This window comes from Monodon monoceros, unplaced genomic scaffold, assembly GCF_005190385.1.
Source record: "Monodon monoceros isolate NGI ecotype Baffin Bay Population unplaced genomic scaffold, NGI_Narwhal_1 Super_Scaffold_7, whole genome shotgun sequence".
NCBI lineage: Eukaryota > Metazoa > Chordata > Mammalia > Artiodactyla > Monodontidae > Monodon > Monodon monoceros.
The window spans coordinates 24,139,897-24,165,953 of record NW_021703784.1 but is presented as its reverse complement, the minus strand read 5'-3'; the positions used below and the strand labels follow the sequence as shown (position 1 = coordinate 24,165,953).

General features: G+C 39.9%; 1 protein-coding gene across 1 annotated transcript in view; it reads right to left on the bottom strand.

Moving 5' to 3' along the window:
• Positions 1–283: 283 nt before the first annotated feature.
• Positions 284–26,057, bottom strand: part of SLC35F2 (solute carrier family 35 member F2) — a 47,721-nt gene continuing 21,947 nt past the window's right edge. Inside the window, exons 2-8 of the mRNA XM_029206912.1 lie at positions 20,080–20,255; positions 17,758–17,885; positions 7,513–7,672; positions 6,490–6,646; positions 5,890–5,942; positions 4,696–4,850; positions 284–1,315 (exon numbers count right to left, since the gene is read on the bottom strand). Of these exons, the coding sequence (XP_029062745.1) occupies positions 1,130–1,315; positions 4,696–4,850; positions 5,890–5,942; positions 6,490–6,646; positions 7,513–7,672; positions 17,758–17,885; positions 20,080–20,255 (1,015 nt within the window). The 3' untranslated portion in view covers positions 284–1,129. The remainder of the gene's footprint in view (positions 1,316–4,695; positions 4,851–5,889; positions 5,943–6,489; positions 6,647–7,512; positions 7,673–17,757; positions 17,886–20,079; positions 20,256–26,057) is intronic.

The following is a 26,057-nucleotide window of genomic DNA, read 5'->3' as shown; positions in this document are numbered from 1 at the left end:
TTTTAATTGGCTGCAGGAAATGAAAGGTTATTTCACTCAAAAAGGTTTTTTTAAAAACCCATTAAACATTTTTAAATGTTTATTCCAGCAAATGATCTGGGAGCTTACTCTGATTTCCCCTCCATTCTGGCAGAGCCCCAAATAGATAGGTTTGCTTCGCCTTAAGAAGACATGATTCTGAAAAGTTGGATATGAGGAAAGCTTGAATATATTAAGTCATTTAAAATCCACAAGGGGAATTAGGTAATCAAAAAAACCACACAGTAAATATATTTCCATGAAATCAAAATCTTTTAATAATATGAACACTTACCCTCAATTTCTTTATTATATTTTTACCTAAAAAAGTTTACATACAGAGTTTTTGTAAAGTGGCATACTAGTAGTTGATATCATAATGATGCTACATATTAACACTCTGTATTGAAGAAGTATCATAAAAATCTCATGGCACATTATTTGCTAAGAAGTAGCATAATAACAATTGGGAGAAGGTTCCTAGGTTTACTGTACTCTACGGCTTCTATGGTACTCACAGTTGTATCTCAGGATTTCTCAAGTACTGCCCACCCATGTTCCCAACATGTGCAATCAGTCATCAGACCTCATCTAGTGGCCTAAAGGCCACGAGGCTTGTACAAGGACAATAACTGCCTCAGCAGGACAAAACTCAGATGCCTCCAAATGAGGAAACCTACTCCAAAACCAGCCTGGGCTGCCCCTCCTCCTGACTACCTAGCCCAGCCTGGACAGCCTGCTTTCAGGCTGTGTCCTGAGGCTGGCTCACACCCAGGTATCTATCCAATCCTGCTTTCCTACTTGTACCTCTAAGACCCCAGTGTGGGCCCCACTCCTTGTCTCCCTGACACTAATAGGTATTGGCCCTCAAACACACAGAAACACAATTCTGGCCTTGGCTTCTGCCCTATTTTGGAATTTCTACTTTTGATACATTATTTTGTATTCCTTTGTAAAATCTAACCACTGGATCCAATCCAATGCTACAGAGTATTCACTCTGAGTCTGATAATTTTCCAAGTATTCCAAGGCAGTAGGCTCTGCTTTATCCAGGTGACAGCTTCCAGCTTCCCAGGAAACCCCAGGTGTACGTGTGTGCCTTCTTCTCCAGCTACAAGACTGCAGAGTGGGCCTCCTGGAGGTTCTCCTCAAGCTTCAGTCCCAGGTTGTCGATTCCAATGCTGGTAACTGGTGGCATGCTGCTTTCAAACGGCTCTGCAGTGCGTGTTGGAGTGGAGCAGTACAGAATGAACCCCACCATGATGACGGTGAAAGAGAGGATGTAGAGTCCTGAAAACTAGGAGGAAATAATAGGCTATGGACAGTGCTCCCTCACATACACATCTTTGCTGCTGCCTTTTGTCAACAGAGCTTTGAGGGTTACCTTCTCATAATTTTTTTTTCTGAAAGTTGCCCAAGGAGATGCTAATGACCAAAACCGTTCCGTGTGTGTGTACTGGTGAATGTGTGAGCTCTGCCCATATCACCCACCACGTCAGCCAACTGGATTCTTGGATCTTTAGGAAATGGACTTTTGCCTTTCTCTGTGATAACCCAGCTGCATCCCACCTCACAACTAGTCCCACTTACTTAGTGGAGAGACTAAAAATTTAGCATGGTACCATGAGAGACCCAGATTCAGACCCTAGGCACAGCTTACAACACTGGTGTGAAACAATAAGAAAACAGAATGGTTTGGAAAAGGAGAAGAGAAAGAAGATGAGAGAGAAGAAAAAGTAAGACACACTCCCAGGCTTCCCTGGTGGTGCAGTGGTTGGGAATCTGCCTGCCAAGGCAGGGGACATGGGTTCGAGCCCTGGTCCGGGAGGATCCCACATGCCACAGAGCAACTACACCCGTGTGCCACAACTACTGAGCCTGCACTGTAGAGCCCATGAGCCACAACTACTGAGCTCGCATACTACAACTACTGAAGCCCACGCTCCTAGAGCCTGTGCTTCGCAACAAGAGAAGCCACTGCAATGAGAAGCCCACACACCACAATGAAGAGTAGCCCCCACTGGCTGCAACTAGAGAACAGCCTGCACGCAGCAACGAAGACCCAATGCAGCCAAAAATAAATGAATAAAATAAATTAATTTTTTTTAAAAAAAGACATACTCCCAAAGGTAGAAGGAAAAAATGAAATGGGTTTTGAAATGAGTATTAAGTAGATTACAGTCATCTCCAGGTGTGGGCTTCTATGGGTCACCATTGGCTTCAACATGTTAATGTTTCATAGATGCTCAATTAGTTCTTAACCTTAAACCGTTAGAACTTTTTAAGGAATGGAATACCCACAGTCCTCCCCAAAGCTGGAAGGCCTCCACTGGATTCAGTGATGATGCAAAGCCAGTGATAATGTCAACCGGAGCAGCAGCCAAACTAATTTCCTCCACAGGTTTCATTCTTGGATCCAATCTCAGCACAGCACCCAGCACATAGCTGGTATTGAATAAATGTTTTTTTGGGGGAAAAATGATTCAGAAAAGATTAAAGGGAGTTAAAGCTATTGAGAGTACCCTAAACTTTTAAAGTCAGTATCATGAAGGTCAATCATGCTCTCCAATAGAATGTTCACTGTTACCTGTGGGAAAACCTAAGTAACTTATTCAAAACATGTCCTGTTTGGTTTGGTGGTTTTAAATGTTTATAAGAAAAAAGTATCTTGTTCCTCTTAAGAAGGCACATGATTAAATGGAGGCACCTTTATTAGAAGAGAGAGACTCTGAGGGAGTGAGATAATAAGTCCCCTGAATCAGAGGCTGTTTTTAAAATTTTACCCTTTGTGTCTGGATCTATACAGGAAATTTCTTGTGGCTACTCTGTTCAGTGAGTATTTACTCAAGATCAATCCAGAGGAGGCAGAGTCTGACACCAATGAATACAGAAATTGTTTAATGTCTTTTTCAACTGTGTTTTAAAATATCAGAGCCGAAGTTATTTTAGATACTATAATTTTTTTAAATTAGTGACATACTGAACTTATGATTCTGTCTTTAAAAATTTCTTCTAAGATCCTAGATACCGTCTTTATGCTCTGAATGATTTCCCACCTCTGTAATTTACTCTGAAGATCACAGCAGACCTCCTCTTTGCTCTACAAGTCTTGAAACAGCCTTTGACCAAAAAGAATAAAATCTGATATGAGTTATGAGTGAGCTGCTAGACATGCAGGGACAAAGAAACATAAAGCAAAAGAACTGCAAGGAACTTATAGTTTGCATGTTCCACTTTTGAGAATAATAGTGTAAGTCATGTGGCCAAAAAAAATGACAACACAAGAAGGCTTTTTCTCATTAAAGTTAATACAGTTAAAAAGCAAATATGTACATTAAGGGAGCTTATAATAGGTAGCGACAAGTGTACTTTCACTTTGAAGCTTTTATTTCTTTAACCTTACTTCCTCCTTGGACATTATTTTACTAATGAGGGAAAAGTAAAAGTTAAACTACTAAAGCTACCTCAATATGTTTAGTTAAAAAAAAAAAAAAGCACAGGTAAGCGGGGCCAAATGTTATACTGCAGAGCTCTCAAGCTTTCTCTGGGTATGGGTAGCCATCAACTGGCCTTGAACTGCAGAATAAAAACACCATGGTCCCCTAGTGGTGGCCATGTGAAATGCAAGAACAGCACCACAGAACAGCTAACTCACTTTTTTTTTTTTTTTAACTCACTTTTAAGGCCCACTTTGTACCCCTTAATGATTGCTATCATAGAAAAAAAAAATCTAGGGCTGTCAGGATCACTTCCCTGATTCACTTTGACATTTGTTACTTTTTAATGATGCCACCAAAAAGCTATAAATACTTCTTCAGTCTTAGTTCAGGAATACCTTAACCAGCAAGTTTGTGAAGATAACAGCTGGTTCCTGTGACATGTAAAAGCAAAAATGGTTTATGCCTCTTAAGCAGAAATTTCTGAGAACACACTGAACTAGGCATTGTGAGTTCCTGGCCAATTCCTGGGAACAGTGTAAATCAGTGCCAAGCAATTTCCACCCAGATACAAAATTTTACACGGATAAAGAAATATAGTTGCTATCCCCAGCTAAAACCAAAATTATCAAGCAACAGCCGACATTCTAACTATTTGTTCAAATGACTGTAATAGCAGCCAAGTCAACAAGCTTTATACTATAGAAAGATGGATTTCTTTCTTTTTTTAAAAAATAATTTATTTTTGGCTGTTTTGGGTTTTCGTTGCTGCACGCGGGCTTTCTCTAGCTGCAGCAAGCGGGGGTTACTCTTCGTTGTGGCGTGCAGGCTTCTCATTGCAGTGGCTTCTCTTGTTGCGGAGCACAGGCTCTACGTGCACGGGCTTCAGTAGTTGTGGCTCACGGGCTCAGTAGTTGTGGCACACAGGCTTAGTTGTTCCGCGGCATATGAGATCTTCCTGGACCAGGGCTCAAACCCGTGTCCCCCGCATTGGCACGCGGATTCTTAACCACTGCGCCACCAGGGAAGTCCCAGAAAGATGGATTTCTAAGGCAGTAGTTCTCAAAGCAAGACTCTTATAATAACACTAACATGCTATTTGCCTGGAGTGAGAGTGTCCAAAGAAATTCTTGCCAAGAAGGTGAGAAGGTTTCATTTTGGGATCTAAAATCTTAAAGAAACCCATTACTTCTTTTAAACCAAAAAAGTGTTCTGATTTGAACAAGATCTATTTGCTCACCTTATAGCCAAACAGAAAGAGTCCAAAGAAAAGACTGTAGAGGTCAGCTGTCAGGATGCCCAGGTTGACAGAAGTGGCACTAGTGACTTTAATCACCAGTGGCATGAAGCTGTACAGGCAAAACATACAGAGGGCAAATGCTACAAACAGGAGGGCTGTGAAAAAAATGGAATATCTAATGTTATAGGAAGAAACCAAAAGTTAAAGGTGCTGTGCTTTTAAAGTTTGACTGATATATAAAATTCCCTGATCCTTTAACATACTATCCACAAAGCCACTTGTTAACAGCAAGTATTGCAAATGAGACATACAAAGCTCTCAGGAAAAAAATAACAACAAGATATGATGAAGAACTTAAAAAATTCAACAGAGTGTTAGATGATCGAGGCCATAGAATCTTGCTTATGGTGTTAAGTCAACAGCTCTTATCACCCCATGTTATCCACCTGCCCAGAACAGAGAGATGCCAATGATAAAAGGCATCATGGTTGGACATGATTTGTGTGGTTGAATCAAAATAAAGTAGTTTTAGGGTATCAAAGATAGTCGTTAGGCCCATTATCTTTTGTTCATCTCATAAGAGCTGGTCATGTGGGTCAGCAACTACTTATAGCAGTTACCTCTGCTTCACAACCACTTCTCCAACCTCACTCAACACACACACACACACACAGGCAATCTAAGTTATTTACTTGAATGAAATCATCCAAGCATGGTAAATGAATTTCAATGACACTTCATGTAGTACTTAATTTCTTTCCACACATCATTTAATAAGGTTCAGATCTTTCCTATCAGATGAGAGTAGCAATGGAACATGGTGGTGATTACACACCATCAGATTATTCAGGTTAATACTTCACAAATTACATCAAGCAGACAACCTTCACAAGAAGTCTGAGGACTCGAGATACAGATCTAGTTGAAAGTTAGTGTGACCAAAGGTCAGTCTTGTTCAGAATTCCTAGTAAATAAAGGCTATTCCTGAAGGTAAAGATTAAGGATTAACTTTTATGGGGGGGTTTGTTTACAAGTTCTCAGAGAAAACTCAATGTAAACCACTATAGTTCTCTGTGTACTAAATTACTCTGTGATTTTATATAAAAATGTTTAATAGTATTACTAAAATGAAGTATTTATTTCTTGATGTGTGTCAGGGGAAAGACTAACAAGAATTATTATGTATGTACATACCAATTTTCCAGTCCCAGTGAATGCTGGCAATATCCTTATATTCCACAATCAATCTGTGATTAAAACAAGAGGTCACAGAGAGATCTTTATACTAATTTTTACTATTTTATAAGCAATTAAATTGCTTCAAGCTTTAAGTACTTCACCAAGGTGATTAATTATGTTGACTTTTGAATTTTTCTTAGAGTATAAAAATAACTATCTTTAGTTAAAATGACAAAGAATAAAACCCAGAGGAGTCCATAAACACATGTTTGACACCCTTAGAAGCACTCTACAGTAGTCAACTACAGGAGGAAAACATGACACTATGTGTTCCCATTTGAACAGGAAGTTAATATTTTCTAGGAATAATTGAAAAAGAGTCTTCACTGGTAATATAAAGTCTACCACATTATAAGCAGGAATCAAGCATCACACATGTAAAAGAAAATGAGGCATAATTCTTGATGTTTCAAAAATCTTCTAATAGATATTTAGCAAGTTACTGATTTCAAATTTGAATTTGGGCCAAATAAACAATGAATATTAGTAGCTGGAAAGTAATCATCTATGACATATTTGCTTATATTGTTTTTAAGGATAAATTTAGAATCTTACAGCTGTATGCCACTGATAATTGTTCCAAACAAGCCCACCATTCCTAAAAACTCCTGTCTGCTCAGCTTCTTCACGATGTATTCTTCACACACATTAGAAACAGCATAGAGGGAAGCCCCAAGAAGGACCAAGATGTCACCAATCAGTACATCACTACCTATAAGGAGATAAGCCACAAAAAGGAATACATTTGTCACTAGGGAAAACTCTCCAGCTTGCTTCCAGGAGATTATCTGGCTCATATTTATTTAAGTAAGATTTTACAGAAGAAGAAACCCTGATTTTTAGAAGTTTAAAGACTCTTGCTCGTCTCACTTTCTGGCACAATTCTGCTTTCATTTTTCTTATTTTGGATCCTCAGGAAACTAACAGATTGGAAGATGGTGGTGTATACCATAATGTAAGGCCTCAGAAAATGATTCTATGACATGAGAAATTAATGGAAATTATTGATGGGAATTCATTGAAAACTATAGGGAAGGAAGCTAGGTAAGCAAGGTAATTTTCTCAATCAAAGGAGACATTGAAGTCACTTGTATATTGAGTGAAATCACAGACCTTATTTAGATTTTACAGTATCAACTATCTGAACCTTGACATAAAGAATATCAAAATGTTCTCATCCACAGAGTAACTGAAAAAAGAGGTCATTCAGTGAACACAAAGTCTCCTTTTTGATGAAAACAAAACCCAAGAATCTACAGTAGGATTTCCAGTAACTAATCCAAATGTATGGGCCAAAAAAAGATTATTGCAAATATATAAAGAAACTTCTCTCTCATGACACAAAACAAACTATTTAGTGTGACAAAACATAGCAAGGGCTCAAGGCAGGTAGAAACATAAAGACTGCTTTGTGGAAATGGTTATAGTACCAGAAGCAAGTAAATCTAAAAGTAAAATTTTAAAGATAGTTAATCAGGACACGTTCTCTGCCTTTTACTTTATCTTTGCACAATAAAAGTGAGGACATAAGCAAAACTTTTTCTGTGACTAAACCAGAAACAAGTAACACAGTCTCACCTGAATTGTCTTCCCTCCCTGCTAATATGTCTGCACCAACCATAGTTCCTACGCCCAACAGACAGACAGCCACAGCGATGAAGTGGATCACTCTGTATCTTGCATAAAGAATAAACCACGAGAGAGCCATCAACACAGGAATCCCAAAGCAATCCAAAAGCTGCATGGAAGGAGAAACAGATGGCTTAAAACATCTCTCATTAGCTACAAGATGATTAAGTAATAACAGGAGTCAGTGTTTATTGAGCATTTATTATTGCCAGCCCTGTACTAAATGCCTTACCTGGATTAACTCATTTAATCCTCACAACAATTCTATGAGATTATAACTGCAATCTCCGTTTTACACAGGAGGAAAACAAAGGCACAGAAAGGTTAAATGAGTTGCCCAAATTCACATAGTTAAAAGTGGTGGAGGACTTCCCTGGTGGCACAGTGGTTAAGAATCCACCTGCCAATGCAGGGGACACGGGTTTGAGCCCTGGTCCGGGAAGATCCCAATGCCATGGAGCAACTAAGCCTGTCCACCACAACTACTGAGCCCGCGTGCCTAGAGCCCGTGCTCTGCAACAAGAGAAGCAACCGCAATGAGAAGCACATGCACTGCAACGAAGAGTAGCCCCCACTCACTGCAACTAGAGAAAGCCCGCGTGTAGCAACAAAGACCCAACACAGCCATAATAAATAAAAGTGTTGGAGCCAGTTGATGAACCCAGGAATTCTGCCCAACAGCCTATGCAGTTTACCTCTACACTCCCACCTGTGTTTATCTTTAAGTCCAGTAGACATGTGCCCATTCACTCAGTCAACAAATATTTAAGTATGTGATATGTGGGAGACACTGTGAGAGGAGCTGGAATATAGAGGAGAACAAGAGAGACACAAAGAGGAGTATACAGAAGGCTAGACAGACACAGAAGAATCACACAACCAATATATAAATGCAATTGGGCTAAGAGCTACAAAAAAGTACAGGTTATTATGAGAGAGCAAACAGACACCATCTCCTTGACAAAGTGTCCAACCCCACCATATAAGACAGATGCTTGCTCACAGCAAATACTCTTGCTCATCTTCATCATATACTCCTCCATCACCTGTTGGTCCTGCATCCAGAAAATACTTGCTACACCCCTGATATTGCCAGTCTGAAAGGCAGGGGGATTAAGAGTGCCAAAATTATAGTAAATCCAAAATCTTTGTAAGATAAAAGAAAAAGAGATTCCATTCACTGGATTCTTAAAGTCACAAATTTGGTAAAGTGCGTTCAAGGATAAAATATATTCCTTTTACTAATAATGTTCCTGATGATGTTTTTTGATTGCTCATCCTGTTCTTTTTTTAAACATGTCCCTGAGTTGCTCTGTATCTGTTTAGTCTTGGAGAAGGCAGGCCCCTAAATCTCCAACAGCCCGTTTGATCCTGTCCACAGTTGTTTACTGATTGCCTTTCACTGCAATGTTAAGTATAGGAATGGGCACCTTGCCTTGTGTTATTTATTCCAGCTGCAGAACTCCAATCTGTCTCTCTCTCTTTTTTTTTTTTTAGAACTCCAATCTCTTAAGTGCTTTATTGAGCCTGCCTGAATAACAAACCATTAAACGATGCAAATGATAATAGCTTGTCCTTGAAGACACCAACAGAATCCAGCCATAATGAAGTAACAAAGTCTAAACTACATTCTTTAAACAAGAAAAGTGGAAAAAGTCACTCTAAAAACTATTACAGGAGACTCCCTATCCTCAAATTGTGTCTTAAAGTCAAACTTAAACCTGCTCTATTTTAAACAATTTTTGGTGGGCAATGAGTAGCCATATAAGGGAGGCACCTACATTTGGTAAGAGCTCCCAAGACCTCAGGCCCCAGACCTACCATTGACCAGCTGTGTGATCTCTAGCTAGTCACCCTTTGAGTCAAAATCTGAAATCAAGAGGTCAGACCAAATGATCTCACAGGTACCTTCCCACTCTAAAATTCCATGACTTCTAATCTGATATCTATCACATTCAGTCATTTATCTACATTGGATCTTTTCAAAATGTGTTCTTGGTGACAGATGTCTTCTGTTTGATGCCTGTAGCTCTAAGAGCCTCCCTATTTAATTTAATCGTTAAAAATTATTGTACAGTCACAGTAAGCAAGGAACTAAGTAAGAACCTGGAATGAGGAGAAGGCATGGATATAAACATGAATTAGACTTTATTAGAGATACAGTGGAGTATAGAGGAGAAAGTGAAATTGAATTAGGCCTTAGAGAAGGGGCTTTAAAAAGATTCATTCTAGAAAGAATAGAGCAACATAAGAGAGAGAAGCCGCCTGTGGGTACGGAATGTGTAGATGTGGCAGTGAAGTGAGAAGAGACATGAGTAGAAACCTAGGCCAGCAATGTCAATGGCCACATCAAGAACTACTACATTACTATTCACAATTACAGAATCTTTGAAGGAATCCTTAAGAAGGAGTTTCAAAGACCATCCAATCTAAACTTCCACCTTTTCAAGGGGAATTCCCTGGTGGTCCAGTGGTTAGGACTCCAAGCTTCCACTGCAGGGGACACAGGTTCGATCCCTGGTCAGGGAACTAAGATCCCACATGTCACGCATGGTGATCAAGCAATCAATCAGTAAATAACTTCCACCCTTTCAGATTAACCAGGCCAGAGATTTACTCAAGGAGAGAATCCGCTTGAAGAATTCCAATGAGAGGCACTTTCTACTGCTGGAAGCACCTCTAGTTGTTAGATGTGCTTTTTATAATAGGGCTTGCTAGGACCATAAGTACATAACTTTTGACAACCAAATGCTTAGGTTTTTCTAAGAGGCTAAGACGAAAGAAATTGTTTGAGATTAGTTTAAGGCATGACCTTTAGTCACAATAACCCAGCTGTGTTTTGTTTAGCTGTGTTTAGACCTTGTACCAATTCATAACTTCTAATTGTCATTAGTCAGAGATCAAAGTTTCTACAAATTGTAATCAAGTAATTAAACGGTGTGTGAGATTATGAGGATAGATGTGACTAGAAAAATGCCATTTTCTATATACTTATACTCATTATTCATTGCTAAAAGTACACTTAATACTATTTGTGATGAACTGCATCTTCTAGGTAACTCCTGGTTTTAATTTTTGTGAAATTCTGGGTTTTTCACGTGCCTCCTATTATGTCTGTCTTAAAAAATATTTCCTATCTTGGCTTTTTAACCCATGCCAGTCGAAACCCAAGAGATTTGCTGAGGAAAATGCTTAGCACAATATTAAAAGGCATTCTGGAAATTTGAGAAGATGGCGGAAGAGTAAGACGCAGAGATCACCTTCCTCCCCACAGATACATCAGAAATACATCTACATGTGGAACTGCTCCTATAGAACACCGACTGAAGGCTGGCAGAAGACCTCAGACCTCCCAAAAGGCAAGAAACTCCCCACGTACCTGGGTAGGGCAAAAGAAAAAAGTAAAAACAGAGACAAAAGAATAGGGACGGGACCTGCACCAGAGGGAGGGAGCTGTGATGGAGGAAAGGTTTCCACGCACTAGAAGCCCCTTCGCGGGTGGAGACTGCGGGTGGCGGAGGGGGAAGCTTCAGAGCCACGGAGGAGAGCGAAGCAACAGGGCTGCAGAGGGCAAAGCGCAGAGACTACCACACAGAGGATCGGTGCCGACCAGCACTCACCAGCCCGAGAGGCTTGTCTGCTCACCCGCCGGGGCGGGCGCGGGCTGGGAGCTGAGGCTCGGGCTTCGGTTGGATCGCAGGGAGAGGACTGGGGTTGTCGGCGTGAACACAGCCTGAAGGGGACTACTGCGCCACAGCTAGCCAGGAGGGAGTCCGGGAAAAAGTCTGGAGCTGCCGAAGAGGCAAGAGACTTTTTCTTGCCTCTTTGTTTCCTGGTGCGCAAGGAGAGGGGATTAAGAGGGCTGCTTAAAGGAGCTCCAGAGATGGGCGCGAGCCGCGTCTATCAGCGCGGACCCCAGAGACGGGCGTAAGAAGCTAAGGCTGCTGCTGCCGCAACCAAGAAGCCTGTGTGCGAGCACAGGTCACTATCCACACCTCCCTTCCGGGGAGCCTGTGCAGCCCGCCACTGCCAGGGTCCCGTGATCCAGGGACAACTTCCCCAGGAGAACACACGGCGCGCCTCAGACTGGTGCAACGTTATGCTGGCCTGTGCTGCCGCAGGCTCGCCCCACATCTGTACCCCTCCCTCTGCCCGGCCTGAGTGAGCCAGAGCCCCCGAATCAGCTGCTCCTTTAACCCCGTCCTGTCTAAGTGAAAAAACAGATGCCCTGAGGCGACCTACACGTAGAGGAGGGGCCAAATCCAAAGCTGAACCCCGGGAGCTGTGCAAACAAAGAAGAGAAAGGGAAATTTCACCCAGCAGCCTCAGAAGCAGCGGATTAAAGCTCCACAATCAACTTGATGAACCCTGCATCTGTGGAATACCTGAATAGACAACGAATCATCCCAAATTGAGGCGGTGGACTTTGGGAGCAAGATATATTATTTTTTCCCCTTTTCCTCTTTTTGTGAGTGTGTATGTGTATGCTTCTGTGTGAGATTTTGTCTGTATAGCTTTGCTTTCACCATTTGTCCTAGGGTTCTGTCCGTCCGTTTTTGTTTTTTTTCTTTTTTTTTTTTTACTTAAAAAATTTTTTTCTTAATAATTTTTTATTTTAGTAACTTTATTTTATTTTATCTTACTTTCTTTTATCCTCTTTCTTTCTTTCTTTCTTTCTTTCTATTTTTTATCCCTTTTATTCTGAGCTGTGTGGAGGACAGGCTTTTGGTGCTCCAGCCAGGCATCAGGGCTGTGCCTCTGAGGTGGGAGAGCCAACTTCAGGACACTGGTCCACAAGAAGTCTCCCAGCTCCACGTAATATCAAACAGCGAAAATCTCCCAGAGATCTCCATCTCAACACCAACACCCAGCTTCACTCAACGACCAGCAAGCTACAGTGCTGGACACCCTATGCCAAACAACTAGCAAGACAGGAACACAACCCCACCCATAAGCAGAGAGGCTGCCTAAAATCATAATAAGGCCATAGACACCCCAAAATACACCACCAGACGTGGCCCTGCCCACCAGAAAGACAAGATCCAACCTCATCCACCAGAACACAGGCACTGGTCCCCTCCACCAGGAAACCTACACAACCCACTGAACCAACCATAGCCACTGGGGACAGACACCAAAAACAACAGGAACTACGAACCTGCAGCCTGCAAAAAGGAGACCCCAAACACAGTAAGATAAGCAAAATGAAAAGACAGAAAAACACACAGCAGATGAAGGAGCAAGGTAAAAACCCACCAGACCTAACAAATGAAGAGGAAATAGGCAGTCCACCTGAAAAACAATTCAGAATAATGATAGTAAAGATGATCCTAAAATCTTGGAAATAGACTGGAGAAAATGCAAGAAACATTTAACAAGGGCCTAGAAGAACTAAAGAGGAAACAAGCAATGATGAACAACACAATAAATGAAATTAAAAATACTCTAGAAGGGATCAATAGCAGAATAACTGAGGCAGAACGGATAAGTGAACTGGAAGATAAAATAGTGGAAATAACTACTGCAGAGCAGAATAAAGAAAAAAGAATGAAAAGAACTGCGGACAGTCTCAGAGACCTCTGGGACAACATTAAATGAACCAACATTCGAATTATAGGGGTCCCAAAAGAAGAAGAGTAAAAGAAACGGACTGAGAAAATATTTGAAGAGATTATAGTTGAAATTTTCCCTAATATGGGAAAGGAAATAATCAAGTCCAGGAAGCACAGAGAGTCCCATACAGGGTAAATCCAAGGAAGAACACGCCAAGACACATATTAATCAAACTATCAAAAATTAAATACAAAGAAAACATATTAAAAGCAGCAAGAGAAAAACAACAAATAACACACAAGGGAATCCCCATAAGGTTAACAGCTGATATTTCAGCAGAAACTCTGCGAGCCAGAAGGGAGTGGCAGGACATATTTAAAGTGATAAAGGAGAAAAAGCTAAAACCAAGATTACTCTACCCAGCAAGGATCTCATTCAGATTTGATGGAGAAATTAAAACCTTTACAGACAAGCAAAAGCTGAGAGTTCAGCACCACCAACCCAGCTTTACAACAACTGCTAAAGGAACTTCTATAGGCAAGAAACACAAGAGAACGAAAAGACCTACAATAACCAACCCAAAAGAATTAAGAAAATGGGAATAGGAACATACATATTGGTAATTACCTTAAATGTAAATGGATTAAATGCTCCCACCAAAAGACACAGACTGGCTGAATGGATACAAAAACAAGACCCGTATATATGCTGTCTACAAGAGACCCACTTCAGACCTAGGGACACATACAGACTGAAAGTGAGAGGATGGAAAAAGATATTCCATGCAAATGGAAACCAAAAGAAAGATGGAGTAGCAATTCTCATATCAGACAAAATAGACTTTAAAATAGGGACTATTAGAAGAGACAAAGAAGGACACTACATAATGATCAAGGGATCAATCCAAGAAGAAGATATAACAATTGTAAATATTTATGCATCCAACATAGGAGCACCGCAATACATAAGGCAAATACTAGCAGCCATAAAAAGGGAAATCAACAGTAACAGAATCATAGTAGGGGACTTTAACACCCCACTTTCACCAATGGACAGATCATCAAAAATGAAAATAAATACGGAAACACAAGCTATAGATGATACATTAAGCAAGTGGACTTAGTTAATATTTATAGGACATTCCATCCAAAAACAACAGAATACACCTTTTTCTCAAGTGCTCATGGAACATTCTCCAGGATAGATCATATCTTGGGTCACAAATCTTGCCTTGGTAAATTTAGGAAAATCGAAATCATATCAAGTATCTTTTCCAACCACAACGCTATGAGACTAGATATCAATTACAGGAAAAGATCTGTAAAAAATACAAACACATGGAGGCTAAACAATACATTACTTAATAACAAAGTGATCACTGAAGAAATCAAAGAAGAAATCGAAAAATACCTAGAAACAAATGACAATGAAAACACGACCCAAAACCTATGGGATGCAGCAAAAGCAGTTCTAAGAGGGAAGTTTATAGCAATACAATCCTACCTTAAGAAACAGGAAACATCTCAAATAAACAACCTAACCTTGCACCTAAAGCAATTAGAGAAAGAAGAACAAAAAAACCCCAAAGCTAGCAGAAGGAAAGAAATCATAAAAATCAGATCAGAAATAAATGAAAAAGAAATGAAGGAAACAATAGCAAAGATCAATAAAACTAAAAGCTGGTTCTTTCAGAAGATAAACAAAATAGATAAACCACTAGCCAGACTCATCAAGAAAAAAAGGGAGAAGACTCAAATCAATAGAATTAGAAATGAAAAAGGAGAAGTAACAAATGACACTGCAGAAATACAAAGGATCATGAGAGATTACTACAAGCAACTCTATGCCAATAAAATGGACAACCTGGAAGAAATGGACAAATTCATAGAAATGCACAACCTGCCGAGACTGAACCAGGAAGAAATAGAAAATATGAACAGACCAATCACAAGCACTGAAATTGAAACTGTGATTAAAAATCTTCCAACAAACAAAAGCCCAGGACCAGATGGCTTCACAGGCAAATTCTATCAAACATTTAGAGAAGAGCTAACACCTATCCTTCTCAAACTCTTCCAAAATATAGCAGAGGGAGGAACACTCCCAAACTCATTCTACGAGGCCACCATCACCCGGATACCAAAACCAGACAAAGATGTCACAAAGAAAGAAAACTACAGGCCAATATCACTGATGAACATAGATGCAAAAATCCTCAACAAAATACTAGCAAACAGAATCCAACAGCACATTAAAAGGATCCTACACCATGATCAAGTGGGGTTTATTCCAGGAATGCAAGGATTCTTCAATATACGCAAATCAATCAACATGATACACCATATTAACAAATTGAAGGAGAAAAACCATATCATCTCAATAGATGCAGAGAAAGCTTTTGACAAAATTCAACACCCATTTATGATAAAAACCCTGCAGAAAGTAGGCATAGAGGAAACTTTCCTCAACATAATAAAGGCCATATATGACAAACCCACAGCCAACATCGTCCTCAATGGTGAAAAACTGAAAGCATTTCCACTAAGATCAGGAACAAGACAAGGTTGCCCACTCTCACCACTCTTATTCAACATAGTTTTGGAAGTTTTAGCCACAGCAATCAGAGAAGAAAAAGAAATAAAAGGAATCCAAATCGGAAAAGAAGAAGTGAAGCTGTCACTGTTTGCAGATGACATGATACTATACACAGAGAATCCTAAAGATGCTACCTGAAAACTACTAGAGCTAATCAATGAATTTGGTAAAGTAGCAGGATACAAAATTAATGCACAGAAATCTCTGGCATTCTTATACACTAATGATGAAAAATCTGAAAGTGAAATTAAGAAAACACTCCCATTTACCATTGCAACAAAAAGAATAAAATATCTAGGAATAAACCTACCTAAGGAGACAAAAGAGCTGTATGCAGAAAATTATAAGACACTGATGAAAGAAATTAAAGATGATACAAATAGATGGAGAGATATACCATGTTCTTGGATTGGAAGAATCAACATTGTGAAAATGACTCTACTACCCAAAGCAATCTACAGATTCAACGCAATCCCTATCAAACTACCATTGGCATTTTTCATAGAACTAGAACAAAAAATTTCACAATTTGTATGGAAATACAGAAGACCCGAAATAGCCAAAGCAATCTTGAGAACGAAAAACGGAGCTGGAGGAATCAGGCTCCTGGACTTCAGACTATACTACAAAGCTACAGTAATCGAGACAGTATGGTACTGGCACAAAACCAGAAATATAGATCAATGGAACAGGATAGAAAGCCCAGAGATTAACCAACGCACATATGGTCACCTTATCTTTGATAAAGGAGGCAAGAATATACAATGGAGAAAAGACAGCCTCTTCAGTAAGTGGTGCTGGGAAAACTGGACAGCTAAATTTTTCCATGTTCCTAAAATTTGAAGATAAGACCATATCTGTTTTATATAAAAAAGTGATGTATCAGGAATTCCTTGGTAGTCCAGTGGTTAAGACTCCGTGCTTACACTGCTGAGGGTGCAGGTTCAATCTCTCCCTGGTCGGGGAACTAAGATACCGCAAGTCATGCTGTGCAGCCAAAACAAAAAAAAAGTGATGCATCGAAAGTCTTAAATTCAGGAGCTTCCCTGGTGGTGCAGTGGTGGAGAGTTCGCCTGCCAATGCAGGGGACATGGGTTCGTGCCCCGGTCCGGGAGGATCCCACATGCCGCAGAGCGGCTGGACCCGTGAGCCATGGCCGCTGAGCCTGCGCGTCCGGAGCCTGTGCTCCGCAGGGGGAGAGGCCACAGCAATGAGAGGCCCGCGTACCGCAAAAACCTGGTATTGGAATCTATCTTACTTTCATCTCATTTATAAGATATTTTGTTGTTAGCAATGGGGAGTCAGTGTTATGATACATCACACAGTTTGCCAACATTAAGACAACTGTTTTCTTTTTTTTTGGCTGCATGACACGGCTTGTGGGATCTCGGTTCTTCAACCAGGGATGGAACCAGGCTACAGCAGCGAAAGCCCATAATCCTAACCACTAGGCCACCAGTAAACTCCCTAACATTAAGACAACTTAAACAATCTTCCTCAACTCCACCAGGTTGAAAAGTACTGCTATGTAGAAACATTTTTCTTTCAATCCAGTGAGAATAAACCTAGAAAAAGAATAGAGATATAAGTTTTACTTTTGGCTACCATCTCTAACCAAGATGTCTAATAGGTTCCTTTTAATTGTTCCTTTGTCTTGAATATCCACTTTACTTGCAAACCTCCAACTTTTCTGTAGCACAATGGTATATCCACTTTATATGCCATGTTTAAGCAACACATAAAACAGAACTCTTGCCAACATCACAGCATCCATTGCCAACTAAATATTTATGTTTATTTTCATAGCAACTGTTCTATTCTGCTATAGCATTAGCAGTTTGGGAACTGATTAACTTGTACATGTTTTCAGTAATTCCAGGAAGCCTTACTCATTAGCATATATGCTCCACTGGAAAACAGATAGCATCCACCCGTGTTTAGGTTTTCTTCAAGTGAACAGGTTCTTAATAAAATTAGGTGAGCACATATGAGCTCAGATTCTTCTCTTAAAGCTATAAAACCCAAACTGGTAAGAGGACTCCTTACCTGGACACTGGTTAGAGTTGTGTACTGGTATGCTCTGACAATCAGGTAATTAGCTTCTACATCTGCTAGTCCAAGCAGGATGTACTTCCACCATTTCTTTTTCAAGATGTTTAAAAGGTTATCACTACCTGGTTGAAAGAAATCTAGATTAGTACATGTACTTAAAATGATTCCTTGCATGTTAATTTAGAGATAAAGAGTCAAAGCAAGGGTTTACTATGTATTTTGAATGTGGACCCTCCTAATTTCCATTACTCATAACCCAAACTCCTGCAACAGCTCAGCAGTCAGATTTTTTTCTAGTATGAGGCCCAAGCTAAGGTGTCATCATAGACCAAGTGTTCAATGAAAACACCAAAGAGAAAGGAAGTAAGAAAAAAGTGGTTAAATTCCCTTTCCTACTGCAACAGAAATATAACATCCAGATCCCTAGGAAATGAAATGTTTTCTTATGAATTCATTGGTTATTTAACCTCTGTTCATGAGCTTCTTCAAAGAAAACTCTGCATGTGGTCATTCTTTTGGAAAAGATGTGCTTTCAAGAGAAAATTAAGCCAGTAGTAAGTATGGAAAAAAGATTTAGTGGCCCCACTGAAGAAACACCTTTTATCCCCTAAATTCTATTTATTCAAGTTAACTGTGATTCATTTCTTTGTAGAATTTAGCATCAAAAGGATATAGAGTTGGCACATATACAAGAAGGCTTTATGGGTAAGATAACCTGCAAGAAAATAAAGGTAGTGAGAATCGTAGCCAAATAATTATCATGAAATCCCAATCAGCAGGAACATCCTGAAAACACAGTTTGTCTTCCCCAAGATGAGAAGGCATGGAAGGTAGGTACCTAATAACCATCCCTTAGGAGGACTACACTGATATACTTATGAATCACACTGACTTCCTAAAGGCCAATGCTTACATAGAGGAGAAAAGTCTGGGGCTATTAACCATGTACCAGTTCTATTTCCAACTCCTAAAGTTCTCACCAAATTTGAAGCTTTCCCCTTAAGATATCTCTTTACCCCTTCCCACAACTGGTTTCCATTTTCTTTCAAAATAAGTTATTTATCCTGACACATAGAAATACCATTGATGTATTAAGGTTCATATTAAAAGACGATTAGCAAATAGCACACTGGTGATTTTATTATTTGCCTTAAATGTGATGAAAATGGGAGTATTGCACCCTACCTATCAGTCTGGGTTACCCATTGTCTTTACACTCTTGAATTCAATCTTATTTAATTTATTTTATAATACCATGTTCTTCTTTTGTGGGAAGGATGGCTCTTATCATGACAAGAAGCCCCTAATACAGCATGGTGGTGAGTGCATGGGCTCTGGGGCAGGCTGCCTAGGTTGAAATCTGCCTCCACCTGCATGATTTACAGCAAGTTATCTAAGTACTACATGCCTCAGATTACTCATCTATAAAGTGGAGATAATAATAATACTCACTTGATTTGTTAGGAGGCTTCAATGAGTTAAGCAATTAAAATGATACCTGGCGCAATAATGTTAGCCTAGTTTTTCCCATTTATAAATAGTTAGCTAGAGATGATAATTCTACAATGATTCTAAAACAACTTAACCAGCCAGTGATAAGATGTTAATTCCTTGCCAATTCCTTGTTTTGTTTCTCTCACAACATAGACTTGATCTATCAATACATGCAATTGGTGGTCCATTTAGCATTCTCCACTTAGCTGGAAATACATATTTTGGACAGTGAGTTTCTTGACTTTTTAAGTGTTTTTAATACTGTCTTTTAAATTTATCAACCATGGGGGGAAAAATAGAAGACCTAATTTGTAATGGCATTTACACTTTTTTTTTTTTTTTTTTTTTTTTGCGGTACGCAGACCTCTCACTGTTGTGGCCTCTCCCGTTGCGGAGCACAGGCTCCGGACGCGCAGGCTCCGGACGCGCAGGCTCAGCGGCCATGGCTCACGGGCCCAGCCGCTCCGCGTTATGTGGGATCGTCCCAGACCGGGGCACGAACCTGTGTCCCCTGCATCGGCAGGTGGACTCTCAACCACTGCGCCACCAGGGAAGCCCTACACTTTTTTTTTTTTTTAGACAACTCCTACGTTACAGTTTGGTGCTACTTATTTTAATCAACAATTTCAGAGAATTATACACAAATCTCTAGTCACCAATTTCATAGAATTCAAAGGTGTCATACTTTTCTAATAACTTTAATAAAAACAGCAGTAGTTTCCTGTTCTTGATTTTGCCCCATATTTTATTTTTTGAATGTCAAGAGCCAAAAATTTTTATGAAGATAATTTGTTGAAAAGGTAATTCCAACATTTGACATACCTGATTGAAATGCCAGCATCACTGTATAAATTAGAAACAGCAAGCAATAGTTGATAAAGCTCTGAAGCATGGGGGTATTCACTTTGTATCTTTCTGCCAAATACTGGCTGGTGATGGCTGTCCCACATATACACAAGGACAACATCTGACCCAGGGCAATTGTTTTCAAAATATTCCTAGAAAATAAAGGAGGAAATCAGAGGAACTGGCAAGTAAGTTATATCTTTCACACACACACACACACACACACACACATACACACTTTAGGGCTAAACCAAAAGGAAAATGCTAATAATTCCAGGTGGTTCTTTATTTCATTTTATCGCTTACTTCATATGCACAAAAATTAAAGCGTTGGATTTTGAGAGACTACAGTTTTATTCTTTTACATTTCTAATTTTCCCCTCATTACCACAAAAATACATATTCCCCCAGTTCACTGATGATCTATTTAGAGATCATTTTGATTACTTAGCTATGTCATATTTTATTTGAATTATGTGTGTGTGGTTTTTTTTGCAGTACGCGGGCCTCTCACTGTTGTGGCCTCTCCCGTTGCGAAACACAGGCTCCGGACGCGCAGGCTCAGTGGCCATGGCTCACGGGCCTAGCCGCTCCGCGGCATGTGGGATCTTCCCGGACCGGGGCACGAACCCGTGTCCCCTGCATCGGCAGGCGAACTCTCAACCACTGCGCCACCAGGGAAGCCCTGTGTGTATGATTTTTTAAAGCTCAACTTTAACTCTAGTTTTAAAGTCTTCCTATTCATTGTTTAACATTTTCTCATCCTCTCATTCTCCCAGAGACTTGGTTCCTTCAACTAGAAGCAGAGGCTTTCAATGTTACCTACATGTTAGAATCATGGAGCTTTTAAAAATGCTAATATCCCGAGCTGCACCTGAGACCAATCATATTGTCGCCTCGGGGGGTGGGTCCAGACCTCGGTGGAGTTCAAAGGTCCCCAAGTAATTCCAAATGCAGCCAAGATTGTGAATCACTGTTCCAGAGGCTGGCACTTTGGATCCAGAGAAGAATAAGATCTAGACCCTACCCTTTGGCATTTTAAAAGAGAAGTACCTTAACAGCCAACTACGAAACTGCAGAAAGCAAACTACACAACAACAGTCTTGTAACAGTGGTGTGATTAAGGGGCTGAGAGAGCACACAGGTACTATTGGTTAATTCTGAGTGAGGGAGTTAGCAGGCAGGGAGAAAACTGAGAAAAGTTTTATGGAAGAGGTGATTTTTCAGTTAGGTTTGGAAGTATGTATATAAGAGATTTCTAGAGGAAGAAGTAGGGAGAAGGGAACCCAGGAAGAAGTAACTGCAGGACCAAATGTAGAGGCACAAACATGCAATGGCGGGTTCAGGAAATATCGAGTGGCCCATGCCTAAGGCATAAGGTCAACAGCAAAGAGTGGAGGGCAAGAAGCCTGGAAAAGTAAGTAGAGGCCAGACTGTAAAAAGGTAACTCTGGGGCTTCCCTGGTGGCGCAGTGGTTGGGAGTCTGCCTGCCGATGCAGGGGACATGGGTTCATGCCCTGGTCCGGGAGGATCCCACATAACGCGGAGCGGCTAGGCCCGTGAGCCATGGCCGCTGAGCCTGCACATCCGGAGCCTGTGCTCCACAACGGGAGAGGCCACAAAAGTGAGAAGCCCGTGTACCGCAAAAAAAAAAAAAAAAGTAACTCTGGTTACTATGAGAAGGACTACTGAAGGTTAGAAGGTTAATATAATGATCCATGACTGAACTAAAGCCACATAAATGTGAATGTTAAGTAGAGAATGATGTGAAAGACTCACAGAGCCTAGTGATCCATTAAATCTCAGGAGGAGGTATTGAAAATGATCTCTGGGTTTCTGGACTAGATGACTGGATAGATATAAGGCAGCTGCCCGCAGCTGACCAAGACACAGAATACAGGATGAGAAGCAGGTTTGGGCAAGGGGAGAGTACTGAGCTTAATTTGAGAACAGTAGAAATTGAGGTGGCTGGAAGGTCTGAGAGAAAAACATTAAGAGGTTTGTGACAGGCAGACTCTAAGATGGCCACCAGTGAATCTCTGTTTCTGGGTAGTTTTACTCTGTGTAATCTCTTCCACTTTAACATGGGTTGGATCTTTTACTTGATTCTAACCATTAGAATACAAGAAAATTAATGGGATACCATACTATACAACACAGGGAATACAGCCAATACTTTATAATAACTATAAATAGAGTATAACCTTTAAAAATTGTGAATCACTATATTGTACACCTGTAACTTATATAATATTGTACATCAACTATACTTCAATTAAAAAAAAAAAAAAACCAGGATACCACTTCCATGGATACACTACCTGAGGTTATAACTTCCATCTTGCTACCCAACTCTATTGATTCTCTTCCTTGCTGGCTCTGATCAAACAAGCTGCTATATATAGACAGGCCCACAGGTTGTCTGGTCAACAACCAGCAAGGAACTGAGACCCTGAGTCCAACAGTCTCCAAGGAAATAAATCTTGCCAAAATCAACATGAGCTTGGAAGCAGATTCCCTCCCCAGTCATGACTTCAGATGAGACTCTAGCCCTGGCCAACACCATGACTGCAGCCTTATGAGAGACCCTGAAGCAGAGGACAGAGCTAAGCCATACCCAGATGCCTAATCCATAAAAACTATGATAACAGATGTGTATTGTTTTAAGCCACTAAATTTGAGGTAATTTGTTACACAGTAGCAACAGATAACAAATACAAGGTTGAAACTCTGGACTTCAGAAAGACCATATCTGTTTTACTCTCCACTACATATCCAGTGCTGGCACTTTGTTGTCACTTAATAAATAAATATTTGTCAAGTGAATGTAAATGGATAAAGAAATTACCACATATGCCCAAATATATGGTTACCTCAAATATAAGACACTTCCCCACTTATCCAATGAAGTTCAATAGTCAGAGAAAGACAAGAAATTATGAGTGCCATGATACAGAAACTAAGAGTAGAAAAACATTTCAAGAAGGATGAGATCATCAATACTACAGTGTCAAAAACTGCAGAGAGAAAAGATGTCATCATGGCTAAAGAGACACAGTTGGACTGGCAAGCTGGATGCTGCTAGATGGCTTGGAAAGAAAGCATTTTGTTAGTGGTAATGACTAAAGTCAGATTCTAGTGGGCTGAGTGAGTAGAATATGAGCAAATTAATGCACCAAACATAAATAGCTCTTTTTTTCTTTTTAATGATGAAAAGGAGAATAGCGATGGGGAAAGAGTTTGAAGTATTCTGCTTATTAGCAGCAGTGTTGAGGACAGGGTTTTTGCTTGTTTGTTTGTTTGTTTGTTTAATTATTATCTTGTTAAAGAAGCAGGGAAACTTAAACAAGTTTGGGAGATGAGCAGAAGGCAATATGGGTGAAAACTTGAAAGAAACTTAAAAGAAATTAAAAGAGATGATGAAGACATATAGTTCCTGGAAGGTTCAGGGACCAGGATTGAGAATACTGCAACTTTTATTTAAATGTTCTCTACATAAATACTTCCTTCCAGAGTTGCTCTAAGCAAAATAGAAAATACCCAAATTGCAGAAGACAGAGAATATCTGTTCTAAGAGTTTACAATGTATTTTTTCTTTGGAATATTTGCTTCAGTAATTTGCAACTAATCTCAAACAACCCTAACACAGGCAACAAGAAAAAGGGGAAATTTGCTGGGTAAGTCAACCCTAAATATATACTTATAGAGCATCTACCATGTGCCAGGCCATGAAGATACAAAACTGGATAGGCACTCTCTGTGCCTCAGAGGCTCAGAGACCATTGGGGATAAGTAGGCATATAAACTAGTAATTAGGGCACAGACAGACAAGTATAAAAATGGGCTACTTACAAGAACCTCAGAAGTTCACTAGACAGGCACAGTAACGAAAGGTATCTCAAGCACAAGGAATAGCAGGTACAAAGGCACAGAGTTCTAAAACAATATGGCACATTCAGGGATTTCAAGTGGGTTGGTGTAGCTATAACCCAGAGTGTAAGAGAAAAACAAGAGCAGCAGGTGATGGAAAAGTCAACAGAATCGAGATCAAGAAGAGATCTAAAATAGGTTCTAAAGTTGGTATCTTATTTTGCTGGTGGTAAGCTCATTGAAATCTTCTGAATAGGAGAGAGTAAAGAGATTAGCAAGGTAGGAATTGAGCATTCCTGGGTCCCTAAATATGTCATAGCACATTATGTCATAACACAGAACACCAAAACCTAACCCTTAATTCCTGCCATGGAAGCCAATTAAAGAGGAAAATTGACAGAGACAGATCTACCTAATATAATACCCAGTTTTCTGGATCAGACACCTGTGTAGATAACAATGTAATTAAGCAAGATCCCAAAGACAAAAGGAAAAGGTACATTTGGAAAAGAGATTAACTCCATTTTGGACATGCTGGATTTTGTTTAATTATGAGACAGTCAAGAAGAAATGGCCAGTAGACAGTTTGGAGCTGGGAAAAAGGACTGGATTGGAGAAATAAATTTGGGAATCATGATCATAAAAGTGGTAATCGAAGTTGGGATATAAATGAGGTCACTAAAACATATACCTAAAAATTGAAAAGAAAAGAGGGTAAAAAAGAAACTTCCTGGGGGACTTCCCTGGTGGCTCAGTGGTTAAGAATCCTCCTGCCAATGCAGGGGACATTGGTTCAAGTCCTGGTCCGGGAAGATCCCACATGCTGTGGAGCAACTACTGAGCCCGTGTGCCACAACTACTGAAGCCCATGTGCCTAGAGCCCGTGCTCCACAACAAGAGAAGCCACCGCAATGAGAAGCCCCACCGCAATGATGAGTAGCCCCCGCTCACCACAACTAGAGAAAACCCACATGCAGCAACGAAGACCCAATGCAGCCAATAAATTTAAAAATAAACATATAAAATTATTTTAAAAAATCAATCTGGGAAACAGCAACATTTAAGGGGCAGAGGAGGAAGAGGAATTAGAGATGGGGATGAAGGGGCATGGCCAGAGAGACGCAGGGAGAAAACAAGGAAAACCACTCTGGAAGCAAGAGTAAGTGGCATTTCAAGGGGAAGCGCTCTACAGTTTGAACTGCAGCAAATTCCTCCTAACTGCTCTTCCTGCTCTACTCTCTCTCTCCACAAATATTGGCAAAATCAACATATCCCCCTTGTGTTCTCCCCAATCTCTTAGCCCTCCTGAGATAAGTACTTTCTAGAACTTGGTATTTAACATTCAATGCATTTCCATATATTTTCATATTTACAGAAGTATCCTTATGCAATGTATACAATTGTTTTGTCTGTTTTAAATTTTTATATAAACTGCATCATACTAAATGTATACTTTTGCAACTTGCTTTTTTGATAAACATTGTTCAAGAGAGTCCTCTATATTGATGTTAGTTCTAGTTCATTCCTTTCCACTACTGTATAGTACTCCACTATGTGATTATATCACACTTTATTTATCCATTCCCTTATTGATTATTAGGTTGTATTCCAATTTATTTTTGCACTTATAAACAATGCCTCTACAAACATTCATATGTATGTCCCCTGACATACATATCTAAGACTTTTTCTGGGTTTTAGCAAACTATGTGCTAACATATAATCTCCTCCACACTCAGGATGGCCTGATGGGTACCATCTAGACATCTGCTGGAAGCAGTGAACTCAGAGTACTCTACAAATATAATGAGTTTCTATTTGTGTCATGAGTTTCTATTTGTGTCATGAGTTTCTATTTGTGTCATGAAGTTTCTATTTGTGTCATGAAGTTTAAAGAAATCATTTGTTCTGGAGATATATTTAAGAGTAGAATCATTGGTTTTAGGGCATGTCTTCAACTTTACTTGTTTTGCTAAAATGCTCTTCAAAGGGTTATATCACTCCAGTTTACTCTGTTACTTTCAAAAGGAAGGAAATGAAGCAACTTCACCCTTCAACAGGCAGAAATTATATCAGGAAATGGC